This window comes from Myotis myotis, unplaced genomic scaffold, assembly GCF_014108235.1.
Source record: "Myotis myotis isolate mMyoMyo1 unplaced genomic scaffold, mMyoMyo1.p scaffold_m19_p_2, whole genome shotgun sequence".
NCBI lineage: Eukaryota > Metazoa > Chordata > Mammalia > Chiroptera > Vespertilionidae > Myotis > Myotis myotis.
In genome coordinates, this window is record NW_023416324.1 from 26257482 (window position 1) to 26276688 (window position 19207).

At 40.9% G+C, this 19207-nt stretch overlaps 1 protein-coding gene across 4 annotated transcripts in view; it reads left to right on the forward strand.

The window, feature by feature from the left end:
• Positions 1-15177: 15177 nt before the first annotated feature.
• LOC118676371 (intracisternal A particle-promoted polypeptide) overlaps positions 15178-19207 on the forward strand; it is a 31047-nt gene continuing 27017 nt past the window's right edge. The window contains exons 1-2 of one of the 4 annotated variants that reach the window (XM_036350198.1): positions 15178-15218; positions 18102-18443. In XM_036350198.1, coding sequence (XP_036206091.1) covers positions 18152-18443 — 292 coding nt within the window. In that variant the 5' untranslated portion in view covers positions 15178-15218; positions 18102-18151. Of the gene's footprint in view, positions 15219-16173; positions 16195-18101; positions 18444-19207 lie in introns of those variants that run through there. The other 3 variants (XM_036350195.1, XM_036350197.1, XM_036350196.1) reach the window with 3 other exon arrangements.

A 19207-nucleotide genomic window follows, 5' to 3' on the forward strand; every position in this document is an offset into this window, starting at 1 on the left:
TTCAAGAAAATAATGTCCTCAGCTCAGCCATCTGATGCTTTTCCTGCCAATTCACTCAAGGAACCCTGTATGAACTGGGATAAAGCAAACTTGGGAGCAGAATGTCTCATAGTCTATCTTGGTAAATGTTCTATGTGCGTTTGAAAACAATATCTATTCTGAGTATAGAGTTCTATAAATGTCTTTTAGGTCAAGTTTGTTGATAGTATTGTTCAAAGCTTCTGCAGGATACACATGCCATCGAGGTCAGAGACAATGAGAATTGACATGGGTTTCAGTCCATCCTTGTGAGCTCCAACTTGTGCTCCGGCCATTATTTTTCCAGTCTTTTTTCTCTCTCTATTTCATTTGGCTATGTCTTCTATTGCTATGTTTTCAGGTTAACTGATCTGCAGTATCTAATCTGCTGCTATTCCCATCCAATGTGTTTTTCATTTCATTCTTTTTTTTTTTTCCTCTAGAAGCTTTATTTGGGACTTTTTCTTATATCTTCCATGTTTCTGTTTAACATGCTCATACATGCTCATCCTTTTACCCTTTTGAACATATGAAATGTAGTTAAAATAATTTTAATGTCTTTGTCTATTAATTATATCATCTGTGTCACTTCTGGATCTGTTGTCTACTGATTGATTTTTCTCATCATAGTTTATATTCTTTGCTTCTTTGCATGACTGATAATTTTTTATTGGATGCCTTACTTTGTCAATTGTTGGATGCTGGATATATATATATATATATATATATATATATATATATTTAATATATTTCTTTATTGATTTCAGAAAGGAAGAGAGAGAGAGAGAGAGAGATAGAAACATCAATGATGAAAGAGAATCATCGATAGGCTGCCTCCTGCATGCTCTCTGGGGATCGAGCCCGAAACCTGGTCATGTGCCCTGACCAGAAATTGAACCATGACCTCCTGGTTCATAGGTCAATGCTCAACCACTGAACCACACCGGCCAGGCTCAAGACTTATTTTTAAGCTTTTTTAGGTGGGACCAGAAAAGCTTTCAATCTAGCGATAATTTTGCTATACAACTGAAGCATTACTCTACCTGGTGACCTACTCTGGCTCTTGGGAACATGAAATGTTTCCAGCCTATGTGAGACCAGGATTTTCCTACCTACCTTCCCAAGACTTGGACAGTTTTCTTACACACGTTCTGATCAGTACCCAGATGAAGATGTGATGGAAATCTAAAAATCTCCAACGTGCTCTCTCTTCTCTATGCTACTCTCTCCTCTCTGATACTTTATCTTGCAAATTCTATCCACCTTGGCCTCCTCAAGCTCTCAACACTGTCTCAACTCAGAGAATGCTGGACTCTGAGTTCTTCCTCCCTGAACTGTGGCAGGAAATTCTCTTCATGAAGCTGAGGCAATTACAGGGCTCACCTCATTTGTTTCCCTTCTCCCAAGGACCACTCTCTTGTTCTGCCTGTCTTCTAACATCTGAAAGTATTGTTTCAAATACTTTGTTCAAACTTTTAGATGTTTTATGCTGAAGGGTAAATTATGGTTGGAAGTGAAAGTCTATGAGGAGATACTTGAGATTATGTAAATATTCTGTTCTCCAACATATTTTTATCCAATGGTTTTAGTATCCATTGACTATTCTTATTTATATCATCTATTGCCATGATGTTGAAAATAGTGATTTCCTGACTATCATTCCTTCTACATTTTTTAGTTGGCCTATTACCATGAAAAATAGCTTATATGTATTTAGGTATTTAATTAGTGTGATGAACAGACTCTAGGATGGTCTCCATGATTCCTGTCTCATGGTGTTCACTACCTTATGTAGCCCCTTCCCTTTGAATGTGTGAGACTTGTGACTTGATTCTAAACAACAGCATACAGCAAAGGTGACTATATGTATGTGGTTATCTACATGTGATCATACTACATAAGATTTAACTATCTTGCTAGAAACTGTCTCTCCTTTTCTAGCCATGTTGTGAGCTACCATATGAAGAACACTTTGCAGAGCTAAGGTTGGCCTCCTGTCGACGCCTAGGAAGAAAGAGAGCCCTCAATCTAGTAGCTGGCCTGTAAAAAATTGAATACTGCCAACAACCAGGTGAGCTTGGAAGCAAATTCTTACCCAGTCCAGCCCCAAGTGAGATGGCAGCCTTGGTAAACTAGCTGATTAAAACTTTGGAGAACCCTGAACAGAGGATCTAACTAAGCCATGGCCAGATTCCTGATACTCTGAGACTGTGAGATAATAAACTAAGCCATGGCCAGATTCACAATTTTCTGAGGCTGCAAGATAATAAATGTGTGTTATTTTAAGGCACTGAATTAATTATATCATTGCTATATAGCAATAGATTGCTAATACAGTTAGAAATTCATATCTTTTAGTATCAGGACTAAAAGGACTCATGGAACTTTTTCTGAATTATATTTTTAAACTATAATAGACATTAAATTAAGCATGGAAATGAATTAAACCTACAACTAGATCTTCAAATTACTGTTTTACAATATATTTAAGAAGAATAAAGCCAATTCTGTCTCATTGCTCTCAATAGAAAGAAGTAAAAGGGTCCTTTATACCATTAAAAGTAAAATTAAAGCTATTTTTAAAATTTTAAATATGTTTATATTGATTTCAGAGAGAGGAAGGGAGAGGGAGAGAGAGAGAAATGTCAATGAGAGAGGAACATCAATTGGCTGCCTCCTGCATGCCCCTCACTGGGGATCAAGCCCACAAACCAGGCCTGTGCCCTGACCAGGAATGAAACTGGCGACCTCCCAATGCATGGGACAACACTCAACCGAGCCACATCAGCTGCGCAAAATAATAACTAATTTAGAAGTATTGAGTATGTCATATTTATATAATCATTTATTATTTTTTTAATCCTCATTCAAGGATATTTTTCCATTGATTTTTTTTTTTTTTTTTTTTTTTTTTTTTTTTTTTTTAGAGAGTGGAAGAGAGAGGGAAAGACAGAGAGAAATCTCAATGTGAGAGAAATACATTGATTGGTCCTGCACGCACCCTGACCAGGGCCCGGGCCGGGGAGGAACATGCCCTTGACCGGAATCAAACTTGGGGCCCTTCAGTCCGCAGGTCGACGCTCTATCTACTGAGCCAAACCTTTTGATTTTATAGTTTGTGTTACATATAATTTACACAAAAATAAATATACATCTATATGTAGGGCATTTAAAATATTTTACTGGTGGTGTATAGAATGAAACACGTTGGAATTTACTGTCCTCTATGTATACCTTTTTTTGTCCTATTATTAAAAGCCACCTTTGTTTTTAGAAAACCCAAAAGCCTTCAGGTTTTTCACTCTATTTAGGACAGTGGTTCTCATCCTTAGTTGCATATTAGATTCACCTAGGGAATGTTCAGAACATTAGAAGACTATGCCCCACCCCAAGCCAATGTAACCAGCATCTCTGGGGGTTAGGCATAGTATTGTTTTTTAAACTCTTCAGGTGGTTCTAATGAGCAGCCAGGGTTGACAAACTACTGCCTTTGAAATAAGCAATTGTCTTTGAAGAGTACTTTGTGAAAAAAGACTCAGTTGGAAAAACATCCTGTTTGAGGTGTGATTCTCTGGCTAAACCCAACTCCTGGAAGCCCTGAAACTGACCCCTAGAGGAAATTTAATCCAGATCACAAGATGTCCAGCCAGCATTCACCTCACTTCTCTTAACCAAAATAAAGTCATGAGTATTAGATAAAGGTCAAAACCAACACATGTTTTAGATGCAAAGCGGTCCTCAACCAAGATTCAAGAAATTTCAAGTTTTGAGGGAAGTAAGGACAATGGTGAACTGCGAACTTTGAGGTCAGTTCTCTTCTGCTGTGTAAATAAGCTACTTTACTTATCCTTTGATTCTCTGTTGACTTGCTTGCCAAATTAGTAAATACAGTGACTGCAGAACAATCAAGCACTTCTGGGCTGAGCACCAAAAAAGAAGCAGTAGGTACTTCACATAATTTGCAGACACTCCTTTTCTTCCATAACCATTGCTTTGAAGAAACCACTGCATTGTTTTCTATCTCCTCTGCATTTCAAGGTTACATATTTCCTTGGCTAATATGAAAAATCTGTTTTGTCTCTGCCTCTGATAATTCTACAGCAAGTTTTCTGTTCAAACCTAAAAGTTGGCTCTTTTATCAAAATATCTTTCTTTCCTACTCATTCTTTCCAACTCAAACTATTATTTCTCAGGGGAAATGAACAGAAAGAAAGAAAAACACAAATAGTGAGCTTCTGGTTAATAAATTTAGTCTATTTTGTTTTATTTTTAAATATATTTTATTGATTTTTTACAGAGAGGAAGGGAGAAGGATAGAGAGTTAGAAACATTGATGAGAGAGAAACATCGATCAGCTGTCTCCTGCACACCTCCTACTGGGGAAGTGCCCACAACCAAGGTACATGCCCTTAACTGGAATTGAACCTGGGACCTTTCAGTCCGCAGGCCGAAGCTCTATCCACTGAGCCAAACCGGTTAGGGCAGTCTATTTCATGGTAAAACAGATTGCTTAATTAGCAAGTCTCCATTCTCTAATCCTTAACATTATCTTCCAAGGAAAATAGTAATTATTATCCAAACTGTATACTAACAACTCAGAATCTTTTTAAAATGAAGTATGGTCTAACTCATTCGCAATCAGCTCCCTCTGGTGTCCAGATTGTGATCTCTAGATACCATTTCCCATTAGAGAGCACCTTTCTGTTTACTACATGGGATGCTGCCTGATTCATCAATTGTTGAATAAAACCAATTAGATCTTTTTTTAAAAAAAAAGTATCTATGTTATAGTTGTAATTAGCTAATTTATTAATATTCATAAAGGAAGAAAGCAAAAGGAGATTCAGATATTATAAGCATTGTTATCTGGGCAGCTTCACCAGGAAGCTACAGTTTCACACTCCCCGGGAAACAACCAGTCCATTCCCTGTGGATCACTGGGGGGAGACATCAAACAAATAGGGAAGGTGCTTGTCTGTCAGTGTAGCCTGGGAAAAGGATCATTGGCTAGGAAGGTGGAGCCACTGCAAGCCCAGGAAATCTTGGAAGGGTAAAATCCTCAAAGAGTTCCCTCTCTCATATGCTCTTTTTCGCTCTTGCCTCTTGTGCCCATGCACTCGCCCTGTTCTCTCTCTATAGCCATGTGGCCTTAAGCAGCTGCATGGCCCACACGCAATAGACTGCAACTGAGAACACAAGCCAAGCTAGACAGATGCTGGACTGGACTGAACTTTAACATAGTGCAAAAATTCTGGGCAGTGGCCTTAATTCTAATCCTGCTGAAGACAAGATTGGACTTCTTCCATGGCAAAATGGACAGAGATGGGACCTCGGAGGGAACTCCCTTAATTTTGCATCATCAATAAAGCTTCCCACAAAACCTCATCCTCCCATAGAGGCCTCAGGAAATTCTTTTCCCCAGGGCACCCCAAGAACTCATTTCCACCTATAACATCTAGAGCTCTGTGGAGAAATAGCTGATTCCAATACTTGCTATTGTCTTTTTTTTTTTTTTTTGGCCAATTTAGTGGGTATGAAATAGTACCTTCTTGTAGTTGTTTGTTTGTTGTTGTTTTTTTTTAGTATTTTTATTGATTTCAGAGAGGAAGGGAGATAGAAAAATCAATGATGAGAAAGAATCATTGATTGGCTACTTTCTGCACGCCCCCCAATAAGGATGGAGCCTGAAACCTGGGCATGCACCCTGAGGGAATCGAACTGTGACCTCCTAGTTCATAGACGGATATTCAACCACTGAGCCCCGCCAGTTGGGCTCTTCTTGTAGTTGTGATTTCTATTTCCCCAATGACTAATGATGTTGAGCATATTTTTATGTGCTTATTTGTCATTTGTAGATCTTCCTTGGGGAATGTAAATCGCATCCTTTGCTCACTAAAAAAAAAAAAAAAAAAGACTATATTTAGAACAGATTTAGAATTACACAAAAGAAATGAGAAGACGGAACAGAGAGTGCCATATACCCGGTACTCAGTTTCCTCTATTATTAAAATTTTGCATTACTATGAAACATTTTTTTTTCAATATGTTTTTATTGACTTTAGAGAGAGAGGAAGGAAGGTAGATAGAGAAACATCAATAAGAAAGTATGGTACATTTTTTATAATTAATGAATTAATACTGATATATTATTAACTAAATTCCCTAGTTTTTCAGTTTCTTAATTTTTACCTAATGTTTTTTCTGTTCCAGGCTAGCATCCAGAATTCAATATTACATTTAGTTGTCATTTTTCTTAGGCTGTGACAGTTGCTTAGACTTTCCTTGTTTTTGATGATCATAAGAGTTTTGAGGAATGCTGGTTAGGTATTTTGTAGGATACCCCTTTGGAATTTGTCTGATGTGTTTTTCATAATTAGACTGGGGTTGTGGGTTTTGGGGAGGAAGATTACAGTGCCATTTTCGTCACCTTATATCAAGAGTACATATTATCAACATGACTTGTGATTGTTGCCCTTTGCCCATTTTTAAATTGGGTTATTTTTTTGAGTTGTAAGCGCTCTTTATATATCCCATATAATAAAACCCTAATATGCAAATTGACCGAACAGCGGAACCACCAGTGGAAGGAATGACTGGTTGCTGTAATGCACACTGACCACCACGGGGCAGACACTCAATACAGAACCTGCCCCCTGGTGGTCAGTGCACTCCCACAGCGGGGAGCACCACTCAACCAGAAGCTGGGCTCACGGCTGGAGAGTGCAGCAGCGGTGGCAGGAGCCTCTCCCACCTCCACTGCAGACGGGTGGTAAGGAGCGGGAGGTCCAGGACTGCAAGAGGGCGCGGGCCAGGCTAAGGAACCCTCCCCTCCACCTCCAGTGCACTAATTTCATGCACCGGGCCTCTGGTTCTAGATATAAGTCCCTTACCAGATGTATGATTTGCACAAATTTTCTCTCATTCTTTGGTTGTCTTTTTTTTTCGTAATATTTTTTATTGATTTCAGAGAGGAAGGGAGAGGGAGAAATAGAAACATCGATGAGAGAGAATCATTGATCGACTGCCTCCTGCATGCCCCCTACTGGGGATCGAGCCCTCAACCCAGGCATGTGCCCTAGATCAGAATCGAACCTGAGACCCTTCAGTCTGTAGGCCGACACTCTATCCACTAAGCCAAACCAGCTAGGGCCTTTGGTTGTCTTTTAACTTTTCTTAATGGTGTCCTTTGAAGCACAAAAGTTTTCAATTTTGTTGAAGTTCAATTTACTTATTTATTTTGTCACTTGCACTTTTGGTGTTGAAGAAGCCATTACTTAACCCAAAGTCATGAAAATGTATGCCTATGTTTTCTTTTAACAAGTTATAGTTTGGGCACTTATATTTAGTCTTTTGATCTGCCTATATAAGAAATATCCAAACTTGTAGAGAATTTTTATGAGTTCATTTGAGCCAAACTGACAACAATGCCAGGAAACAAGATCTTAAATACTCCCTTGAGGGTAGTTATGCCTCTGAGGGGTCTAAAAAAAGTAATTACTCTGGCATTTCAAAGTAATGTATTACCTTAGATGCACAAGAACAATGGATAGGGCTTGCTTAAGACAAAAATAACCTTTAGTAGGGAAGTTGTAGGCTGAGACATGACTACCCACAATGACCTTCCCAGTTAGGAATTATGATCAGATCACCCTGTGAGGTTACTTTCAGTTAGATTTATTACAGCAACATTTTTTCATCTACAAAATCATGGTTGAAAGAAACTGAAGGAGAGCTAAATAAATGGAAAGATATCCTGTGTTCATGGATCATAAAACTTAAAATATTGTTCAGATGACAATATTCCTTATGTAAGAAATGCAATCTTCCTTACTTTCCCCCCTAATTCCAAATGTATAAAAGAAATGGCAAAACTATCATTATCTGGAACATTTAAGATCTTGCTTCCTGACAATGCTGTCAGTTTGGCTCAAATAAATTCTTATAAACATTATCTACAGGTTTGGACATTCTTACATTGACATTTTGGAGTCTTCAGTTACAACTCTTATACTTCTTTTGTTAAATTTATTCCTAAGTATTTTATTATTTTCATACTATCACAAATGGAATTGTGTTCTTTCCCTTTTTTCTTTTCTTTTTTGTTAATCCTCATCAGAGGATATTTTTTCCATTGATTTCTAGAAAGAAGTGAGGGAAAGAAGGGGAGAGACGAGAGGAGAGAGAGAAACATCGATATTAGAGAGACACATAAATTGGTTGCCTCCTGCATGCACCCAACAGGGGCAGGGAGGATTAAACATGCAACCCAAGTATGTACCCTTGACCAGGAATGGAACCATCCAGTGCACAGGCCAATGCTCTAACCCACGGAGCAACACCAGCCAGGGCTGTAATTGTTTTATTTTCTAAAATATATTTTTATTGACTTCAGAGAGGAAGGGAGAGGGAGAGAGGAATAGAAACATCAATGATGGAAAAAATCATTGATTGGCTGCCTCTTGCATGCCCCTTACTGGGGATCGAGCATACAACCTGGGCACATGCCCTTGACCAGGAGTGAACCTGGGACCCTTCAGTCTACAGGCTGATGCTTTATCCACTAAGCCAACCCAGCTAGGGCTGTAATTGTTTTCTTAATTTTCTTTTCAGATTGTTTATTTCTAGACTATAGAAATACAATTGATTTTTGTATACTATTTTGTATTTGCAACCTTGCTGAATGCAATTATTAGTTCTAATAGTTTTTTTGTGTGTACATGGATTCTGTAGAATTTTTTATACAAGATCATGTCATCTGCAAATAGAAATTTTTATTTGTTTATTTTCAATCAGATGCCTTTTCTTTCTTAATTTCTCTGGCTAAACCTCCACTGCAATGTTGAATCAAAACAGTGAGAGCAGACATCTTCATCTTGTTCCTTACCTTAGGGGGGAAAGTATTCAGCCTTTCACAAGCAAGTATGATGTTAGCTGAGGGTTGTTTTGTAGAGTCCCTTTATCAGAATGAAACCTATAGGTGGGGATACATTCTATTCCTGGTTTGTTGTGTATTTTTATCATCAAAGGTCACCTTATGTTTTAAATGGATCATTTTACTTCTCTGTAGAAAATGGATTGGAATGGACAAGGTCTAAACAAGGAGACTGGTTAGGATGCTATTGTGTTAATCTAGGTAAGAGATGATAATGACTTGCAGTTTTCTAGGCAAGAAATTATGAGAGTGGGAACTAACCCAGAGATCACCAGAATAATCAGAGCTATGAAGACAGTAGAACTGATAGAACTTTGAGACAATTGGGCACAGCAGATAATGTTGCTGTCCTGCCCTGCTCTACTTCACTGGGCTGGTACAAACTTGCCCCCAGCTACTATGGGTGTTGGGCCAACACTGTTGGCTGATAATGGCTCACACCTGCATTTCTCTTAACAATTGACATTAGCTACCTCATCCAGAGAAATCGGAAAGGTTTCCATCCCTTTAGAACAGTGGTTCTCAACCCTGGTTGCACATTAGAATCACCTGGGAATCTTTTTAAAATCCTGATTTCTGGGCCCCATCCTTCGGAAATTCTGTTTCTTTGTTACTAATGTTGTGGCCCCACCCCATAACAAAGAAACAGAATTTCCGGAGGATGAGGCCCAGAAATCAGGATTTTAAAAAGATTCCCAGGTGATTTTAATGTGCAGCCAAGGTTGAGAACCATTGCTTTAGAAGATAATAACTTAAAGGCTATCCACCATATCTAACAGGACTATATATTACAAAGATTATGATCCTTGAACTGCCCACTGGGAATGAAAGCCATCTCTTTAGCATGGTGAATTCAGCTATTAATGAAAACCATATATTATGCTGTTGAGATTATCTATGATAATTGGTCCCAGAAGTTTACTAAGCAATTTGCAGGACTTTGGAGATAATTAAAATACTTATGGTTAGACAATAAAGGAAAACAAGTTCTTAAAAGTTATGTTAGTTTAGCCCAGCTGGCGTGGCTCAGTGGTTGAGCATCGACCTATGAACCAGGAGATCACGGTTCGACTCCAGGTGAGGGCACATGCCTGGGTTGTGGGCTCGATCCCCAGTGTGGGGCTTTCAGGGGGTAGCCGATCGATGATTCTCTCTCATCGTTGATGTTTCGATCTCTCTCTCCCTCTCCCTTCCTCTCTGAAATCAATATATATATATATATATATATATATATATATATATATATACACATATATATATAGATATACACATATATATTTTTTATTTTTTTATTTTTTTTTTTATTTTATTTTTTTTTTTAAATATATTTTATTGATTTTTTACAGAGAGGAAGGGAGAGAGACAGAGAGTTAGAAACATCGATGAGAGAGAAACATCGACCAGCTGCCTCCTGCACATCTCCCACTGGGGATATGCCCGCAACCCAGGCACATGCCCTTGACCGGAATCGAACCTGGGACCCTTCAGTCCGCAGGCCGACGCTCTATCCACTGAGCCAAACCGGTTTCGGCCACATATATATATTTTAAAGTTATGTTAGTTTATGGAGTGATGGAAATAATTTGTTTCTTGACTGTAGTAGGCTATATGACTTTATACTTGTGATGGCCACATGAATGTGCCTCAAGACTTTCAACTACAGGGAGCATAATAACCAAAGGCCCTTGCTGCTGGGCCTAGAAATCTATCACCACATTTGAACCAATGATATGTTTCAATGGACTATTCCCAGACAATGAATGGGCACAACAAGGATACTAAGGCAGGTGCATTGTGAAATTTCCTAAGAAGATCAATGTTAGCTCAGACTCCCAAAGACCTTGCCTGCTGTTCTTTCCTTAGACTTCCTAGCATTCAAGGACACTCTCAACTTTTTTACATTCTTTTTCATTTGGATCAGGCTTGCACTGTGATCACAGCCTTTCTTGGTTCCCTCCTCATTTCTATTACAAGTGTTGTCCTAAAAAATATTTTTAAATCCCTTGTATGTTTGATTTCATTTTGGCATCTGCTTTAAGGATAACCTAGACTAACATAATACATGTCAGAACTCAGAACTGTACATTCAAAAAAGGGTGAATTTTACTGCATGCAAATTATACCTCAATAAACTTGGCTTAAAAATGTTATGTTAGTTTTAAACATTTATCAACAGCAGGTGAGTCAAGTCTGTTTCTTCTCCATTCTACTTCTACCATCTACCTACAAGGTTATATCTTAAAACAGGCACATACCTAGGTTGCAGTTTGATCCCCAGGGATGGGGCTCATACAGGAAGCAACCAATCAATCTCACGTGGATGTTTCTCTCCCTTTCTCTCTCTCTCCCTTCCATCCTCTCTAAAATCAATTTAAAAAAAGATTTTTTCGTTAAAAATAATTAAGTAAATAGGATGATAAATTGGTAAAATTATGACCTTCTATTCATCAAAAGAAACATTAAATAAAATATATAGATGAACCACAAAATTGGAAGAAAGCATTGGCAATGTGGACGAACAGGGGCACATGCTAACCTGATAAGCTCAGAGAAGGCCTGCACAGCAGTCTTGCAAACTCAAAGACCTAAAGTAACCACAAAGGATGGTCTGAAGTTAAACTTTAACTAAAAGCAGTTATGATGGGTAGTCACCTCCTAGGCAGGTATCTTCACTGACAAGGTCAACCTTTACCTTAACTGAGCCTATCTGTTTTTTTTGCATCTATGATAACACTAGAGGCCCTAGGCCTGGCCTGTGATCAGGGCCATCTTCCCTGGCTGCCCGCAGACGGCCCCACCCCCTGATGCCATCCACCCTTGGATCCCCGTTCGCCATCAGGCGATCGGAGCCTGCCGGCTGTGGGGAGGAATCAAGAGGTGGTCAGTGCGCCTCATAGTGACTGGCCATTGAGGCTTGCCTGTGCCTCAGGCTGGCCCTGGGTAGCTGGGGGGCTGAGGGGACTGGGGGATTCCGGAGGCAGGTGTGCGGCCTGGGGCAGGCCCGGCCTTGCCATGTGCCTGCCGCCCAGGCGGGGCGGAGGGGACTGGGCGCCGCCATCTTGTGGCTGTGGGCACCACCGTCTTTGAGGGAGGGGCAGTCAATTAGCATATTCCCTCCTTATTGGCTGTGGGTGCCACCATCTTTGCGACAGCATGAGGGTTAATTAGCATATTATCCTTTTATTATATAGGATATCCTTGAAATGAAAGGGTAACTTATAACTTCCCTTTTTCCAGACCCCTTCAGGCACAACCTAATGTGCCTGGGAGTCAGGACAGATACCACAAATTCCTTCATTGTTATCATGTTAATTATTCCTACACCCAGCTAACTATGTGTCTATCATTTTACTTTTTATCCAATCCCAGAGGTTCCCCACACCCACCTCTGCTCCCCTGTTTGCTTTCTCCCACTTAGGCTTTTATATATAGAAGATGCTCAAGGTCACTAATCATCCGAAAGATGCAAATCAAAATGACAATGAGGTACCATCTCACTCCTATCAGAATGGCTATCATCAACAAATCAACAAACAGTGGATGTGGAGAACAAGGAGCCCTCATGTACTGCTGGTGGGAATGCAGACTGGCACAGCCACTGTAGAAGACAGTATGGAGTTTCCTCAAAAAATTAAAAATGGAGCCCTAACCGGTTTGGCTCAGTGGATAGAGCATCAGCCTGCAGACTCAAGGGTCCCAGGTTCGATTCCAGTCAAGGGCATGTACCTTGGTTGCGGGCACATCCCCAGTAGGGAGTGTGCAGGAGGCAGCTGATTGATGTTTCTAACTCTCTATCCCTCTCCCTTCCTCTCTGTAAAAAATCAATAAAATATATTTTTTTAAAAATTAAAAATGGAACTCCCATTTGACCCAGTAAACCCACTTCTAGGAATATACCCCAAGAAACCAGAAACACCAATCAGAAAGGACATATGCACTCCAATGTTCATAGCAGCACAATTTACAATAGCTAAGATTTGGAAACAGCCTAAGTGCCCATCAGCAGATGAGTGGATTAAAAAACTGTGGTACAGCCGAAGCCGGTTTGGCTCAGTGGATAGAGCGATGGCCTGCGGACTGAAAGGTCCCAGGTTCGATTCCGGTCAAGGGCATGTGCCTGGGTTGCGGGCACATCCCCGGTGGGAGATGTGCAGGAGGCAGCTGATCGATGTTTCTCTCTCATCGATGTTTCTAACTCTCTACCTCTCTCCCTTCCTCTCTGTAAAATATCAATAAAATATATTTTAAAAAAAACAAAAACAAACTGTGGTACAGCCCTAACCGGTTTGGCTCGGTGGATAGAGCATCAGCCTGCGGACTGAAGGGTCCCAGGTTCTATCCCGGTCAAGGGCATGTACCTTGGTTGCAGGCACATCCCCAGTAGGGAGTGTGTAGGAGGCAGCTGATTGATGTTTCTAACTCTCTATCCCTCTCCCTTCCTCTCTGTAAAAAATCAATAAAATCTTTTTTAAAAAAAATAAATAAATAAACTGTGGTACATCTACACAATGGAATACTACGCTGCTATAAAAAGAAGGAACTTTTACCATTTGCAACAGCATAGGTGGACCTGGAGAGCATTATGCTAAGCGAAATAAGCCAGTCAGGCGGACATCCCTTGAGGGGATGGGACTGTGAGAGGGTGCAAAATACCGGCTCTTCCACAAAATACTGACTTCTGCGCATGGGCCATGAAGTTTCAATCGCACTGTATGCGCACCCGCACATGGTATTTTGTGGAAGAGCCACACTGAAGGGGCCAAAGAGCCGCATGTCGCTCGTGAGCTGTGGTTTGCCAAGCCGCAGTTTGCCAACCACTGGCTTAGTCAATAGAAAGTCAGAAGTCCTAATGGATTCAAGTCCTTCCAGTTTCTGCTGGACAATGCCCGGCCTTACAGTGAAAGGGCTAACCCAAACCCAACCCTAACCCTTACCCAGCAATCTCTTTCACTCATTTCCAAGTCTTTAACAATTTTTCCTGACACTGGGTCCCCTTTTAGCATATTTCATAATGCAACCAAAAAGAAGAAATAAAAATTTAGTGTATTGCTGATAGTAAGTATGAAGTCTTATGAATACAGTCAACCATATACTGTAGTTAATTACTATGTATGATGCCAGGTGGGTACTTGAAATACCACCCAGGGACCACTGTGTTTAAAGTACATGATTGCCTAACCACTATGCTTCTGTACACCTGAAACTAATACAAAATAATACTGAATGTAAACTGTAATCCTATATAATAAAACCCTCATGCAAATCAACCAAATGGTGGAATGACCAGTCGCTATGATGCACACTTACCACCAGGGGGCAGATGCTCATTGCAGGAGCTGCCCCCTGGTTGTCAGTGCGCTCCCACAGGGGAAGCACCGCTCAGTCAGAAGAGTGCAGCAGCGGTTCTGACTGCTGGGGATCAGGCCTTAGCTGGCAGGCAGACATCCCTCGAGGGGCCAGGACTGTGAGAGGGTGCAGGCTGGGCTGAGGGACCCCCACCCCCACCCCCGCCTGCACAATTTTTGTACACTGGGTCACTAGTTGAAAAATAAAATTTAAAAAAACGTTTTGTGAAGGTTTTGTTTCAGGTATATTTATTTATATACACACATATGAGGTATTATTGGGTTTGATGTAGAATGTTTTTGTTCACTGTGGTCTAGGGTCAAAAAGTTTTAAAGCCACTAAAGTGACATATGAGGTTCAACATGGAAAATAACTGGACGTTTTGAGTTCTACCTTTATAGTTGACATCCATTCACATTGCCGGGACCAGTCCGGCCAACTCAGAAAATGAATGGTAAATAATAGAGAGAAGCTAAAATATCACATCATTCCGTTGTGCACCTGAAAAGAGTGTGTTATATGTCCATTATATTTCAATAAAACATAAAGTTTAAAAAAAAAAGATTAGAAGCGACTTGCCGTATGTTCCTCTCTGTCTTTCCTTGGCACTGAGGTTCGCTGGCTGCCTCGGATGCCACAAGAATGGAGAGAGCGTTCGCGGAGCGCAAAGGACGAGACGACCAGCCCCACAGGCAGGAATTCGCACTTGCAGCCGGAAGGTTCGCTGACGCGAGCTCTGAGGCACCAGCTCTGAGCCGCAGGAGCGCGACGCCGGGAGGCGTCGCTGCCCGCGAGCGTAAGAGCACTGCGCAGGCGCAGACACGCCCCCGCCCGCTTCGTCACCCGCGCCGGTTTCCCCGCCCCCTCCTCCGGCTGCGCGCGCAGCGCTTGAGCCGGCTCCGGCGGGAAGGGGAAGCGGCCGGTAAGAAAGGCTTAGCGGCCCGGATGCTTCTATGACGGGGTTGGGACTTTCCTCTGGGGGTCTCTCTGGCTCTCGGGACCCCTGAGGAGGAAAGAGAGAGAGAGAGAGGAGCCCCTGAAATCGGCTTTGTCCTGCCGCTTAGGCGTGCCTCTGCTAGTCCAAGTGTTTTCGCCCTCACCGGAGCTTCTCTGGTCCGGTCCGCTCCCCGCCTCCGCTGGGGAATCCCAAGGCCCAGCCCCCGGCCAGGCTGCCACCCCCGGACGGCTCTGGGATGCCTTCCCCGAAATGTAGGTAGCGCCGGAATGTGCATCCGCCTTCAGTGGCGCAGCAGCGTAAGGGTAACTCTCCAGGCAGCCCCCACGTCAAGCACAGAGCCTCGTGGTTTTGTTTGTTTTGACACTTGCTTGTCCTGTGATTCTTTCTGACACCTTTTGCGGAAGCAGCTTTGTGCTTCACTTCCTCTGGGCTGGCTGCTCCGCCGCTTCCTAGTAATCGGCCTTTCAAGTTTGAGGCTCTGGATGCTCGTCTCTTACATCCCTGTGCCTTGTCCCGGAATTAGGATTTTTCCCTGCGGAAGTGCAGTCACACTCTGTGTTCCCTTTGGGATGGAATACGCAGCAGTTTCTAAAAGCGTGGTTAATAGATCGGGGTATCTTCTGTCAGCTGCCAGAGTGGGTGGATATTCAGTGAGCTCTTAGCGGCAGGAGGCAACATTTTAGCCCAGTTGCTGTGCTTGATGCCTTGAAGGTACCTTGTGTTTAAACCACCGGGGAAAATCTGCTGACAGGAAGAAATCTTAAAACAGAATAAAGCTTGATAGCCAGGTCATGTTTAATAATATCTGCAGGTCAAATTTCTATGTAGAGACAAATACACTGCTTACTTTTATATGCCTGTTAAACAGCGGCATTCTGTAGATACTGTTGTGAATAGCAGCCGCCTGGCAACGTCTCAAATTTCTCAAGTTAATTCCTAGGTAAGTATGATAATCAGCTTCGTTATTTTTATTTTGATGAGCTTTAATGCCATAAACTTAAGCACTTTTTTCTAATCAGCCCACACCATTCCTGTCAGCCTAAATTACAAAACCCCGGCCATCTTAGATTTCCCCTGTGCTTCATCTCCTTATATTAGTGAATCTCATGGTTTCTTGATTTAAAAAAAACAAACTAACTTGAATTTATATCTTTGATTCTCATTGTTGAAGCTGAACCGGCTGTGTTTTAGGACTTTGCTACCACTTAACTTATCCCCCTGAAGGCTCAAATAACGGTTCTGAAACATGATGTTTACTCCGGATGAACCTATAAAAGCTCAGGTCTAAATTTCTGTGCTTGGATTTCTCTATAACCTGGCATGTGGGAAGAGCCCAGGATTTAGAGTAAGAAGACCTGGATTCAAATACTGGGACAGTCATTACATTAACACTGTGTTCTTAGGAAACTTTGAGCTTGTTTCCTTTTCTATCATTTTGAATAACAGTATCTTTTCCTTCCAGCCTCTTAATTATTGTGAGAATTATAGTTGGCATAATGTGTTGAAAAGCTATCAGAGTTGTACAAAAACAATCTAAGTGCCCTAGCTGGTTTGGCTTGCAGTGGTTCTCAACCTTCTGGCCCTTTAAATACAGTTCCTCATGTTGTGGTGACCCCAACCATAAAATTATTTTCGTTGCTACTTCATAACTGTAATGTTGCTACTGTTATGAATCGTAATGTAAATATCTGATATGCAGGATGGTCTTAGGCGACCCCTGTGAAAGGGTCTTTCGACCGCCAAAGGGGTTGCGACCCACAGGTTGAGAACCAGTGGGATAGAGCGACGGCCTGCAGACTAAAGGGTCCCACGTTCGATTCGGGCCAAGGGGTTGTGGGCTCGATCCCCAGTAGGGGGTGTGCAGGAGGCAGCTGATCAGTGATTCTCTCTCATCATTGATGTTTCTATCTCCCTCTTCCTTCCTCTCTGAAATCAATAAAGAAGTATATTTTTTAAAAATACCTAAGCCATTGTTATTTCTCATTGTACTGACTCATTTTACCAACATTTGAAAACCTAATATATGTTCGATTCTTGTGCTATAGCTATGAAAGCGTCCCTGCTTTTGAGGGGCTTCCTTTCAAGGAACTTTCAGAGAGAGAGAGAGTAGGGAGTAGGGTGATAGAGTGTCCGACAAGATAGAGTGGGATATAGATTGTAAAATAGGTAAGCTTAGGGCAAGCACCAAACCCAGAGGAGAGAGGAACAGGAAGGAGTTCCTAAAGGAAATTATATTTAAGCAGTCTTGAATTATAACAAAGATCCAGAGGGAAGAGGTGTGGCAGGACACCATGCGAGTCACTTTTAAAGAACTGCAAATTGTTAGGTTTTGTTGGAGTATTAAGTTCAAAGAGGAGTATGGGAGATAGGACTGGATAGGTAAACAGAGGTAAGATTTGAAGGACTTTTGTGCGCTAAGGGATGTGTACAAATAAGCAAACAGTTACCCTGATCACAATTGTTTTTTGAAAGTTCATTCTGGCTACAATGTGTGCTTCCTTACTGCAGTGTACAAAAGCTTCTTTCTGCCTTTGTGCCTTTCCTTATTTTCTTTACTCCACCCAGAAAGGCTCATGCCCTCTCCTCATACTTAACTATCTTTCAGTATCCAGTTCAGGTTCCAGTTTTCCATGTCCTCCAATTATTTTAGGTCCTATTACTTATTCCTTTCTCTGAAACCCTAGGAATGGCACCACACAGTTTAGTCCTTATTTGTTTCGTGTGTGTTTTATTCCCTAAGTATACTGTAGGTTCCTTGAGGATAGGGAATGTTCCATAAGTATATGAATAAAAGACATGTTAAACACAAAAATATGATGTTTGGTCTCTTTCTGTTTTGGTTTTCAGGGTAGGACCAGATTATGGGCAGAAGTCCTTTAAATTAATTTATCATCATCATGGCTAATGAGGGCTGTCCCAAGGCTGGTGATAGTCTTTTTTCATCAGATAAACATGCCCAACTCATCTTGGCCCAGATCAATAAAATGAGGAATGGACAGCATTTCTGTGATGTGCAGCTACAAGTGGGGAAGGAAACTTTTAAAGTTCATCGGCTGGTTCTGGCTGCCAGTAGTCCTTACTTTGCAGCTTTGTTCACTGGAGGAATGAAAGAGTCCTCAAAAGATGTTGTACAGATTCTAGGAATTGAAGCTGCAATATTTCGAATACTTCTAGATTTTATTTATACAGGTATGTTAAGTAAGCCTGTAGTTTTAAGTGAAGAATGATGCAGTCACTCATGTACTGCTATGGAAATATAAATTGATATTACTTATATGGAAAGTAATTTCACAATTTATTATTATGAGTCTTTGAAAAATTCCTATCTTTTGACCTTGTAGTCTTTTTCTAGGAATACTAAGGAACTAATTAGGGATTCAGGCTAACATTTATGTACCAGGATATTTATAACATTATTTATAATAGTTTAATTGAATGCAATCTAATTCTCCCTCAGTAGGTTATATGGTTAAATAAATTATGGTACATATAGGTAATAGAATATTTTTTAGATCTTGCAAATGATTTAAATATGTACTATCATGGAAGGATGTTTGCAGTATATTAAATGAAGATAATCTGTATGTAAATACCACTTCAATTTTGTTTTTTAAAAATCATTTGTTTGTATTTGTGCACAGGAAAAAGACCACAATGTTGATGTTTACCTCTAGATGATGAAATATGGAAGATTCTTATTTTTCCATTTTTTTCTGTTTTTCCTTCATAATGTCATAATCAGCATGTATTATTTTATTTATTTTTTTTCTATATATTTATTGATTTTTTACAGAGAGGAAGGGAGAGGGATAGAGAGTTAGAAACATCAATGAGAGAGAAACATCGATCAGCTGCCTCCTGCACACCCCCTACTGGGGATGGATGTGCCTGCAACCAAGGTACATGCCCTTGACTGGAATCGAACTTGGGACCCTGCAGTCCCCAGGCCGATG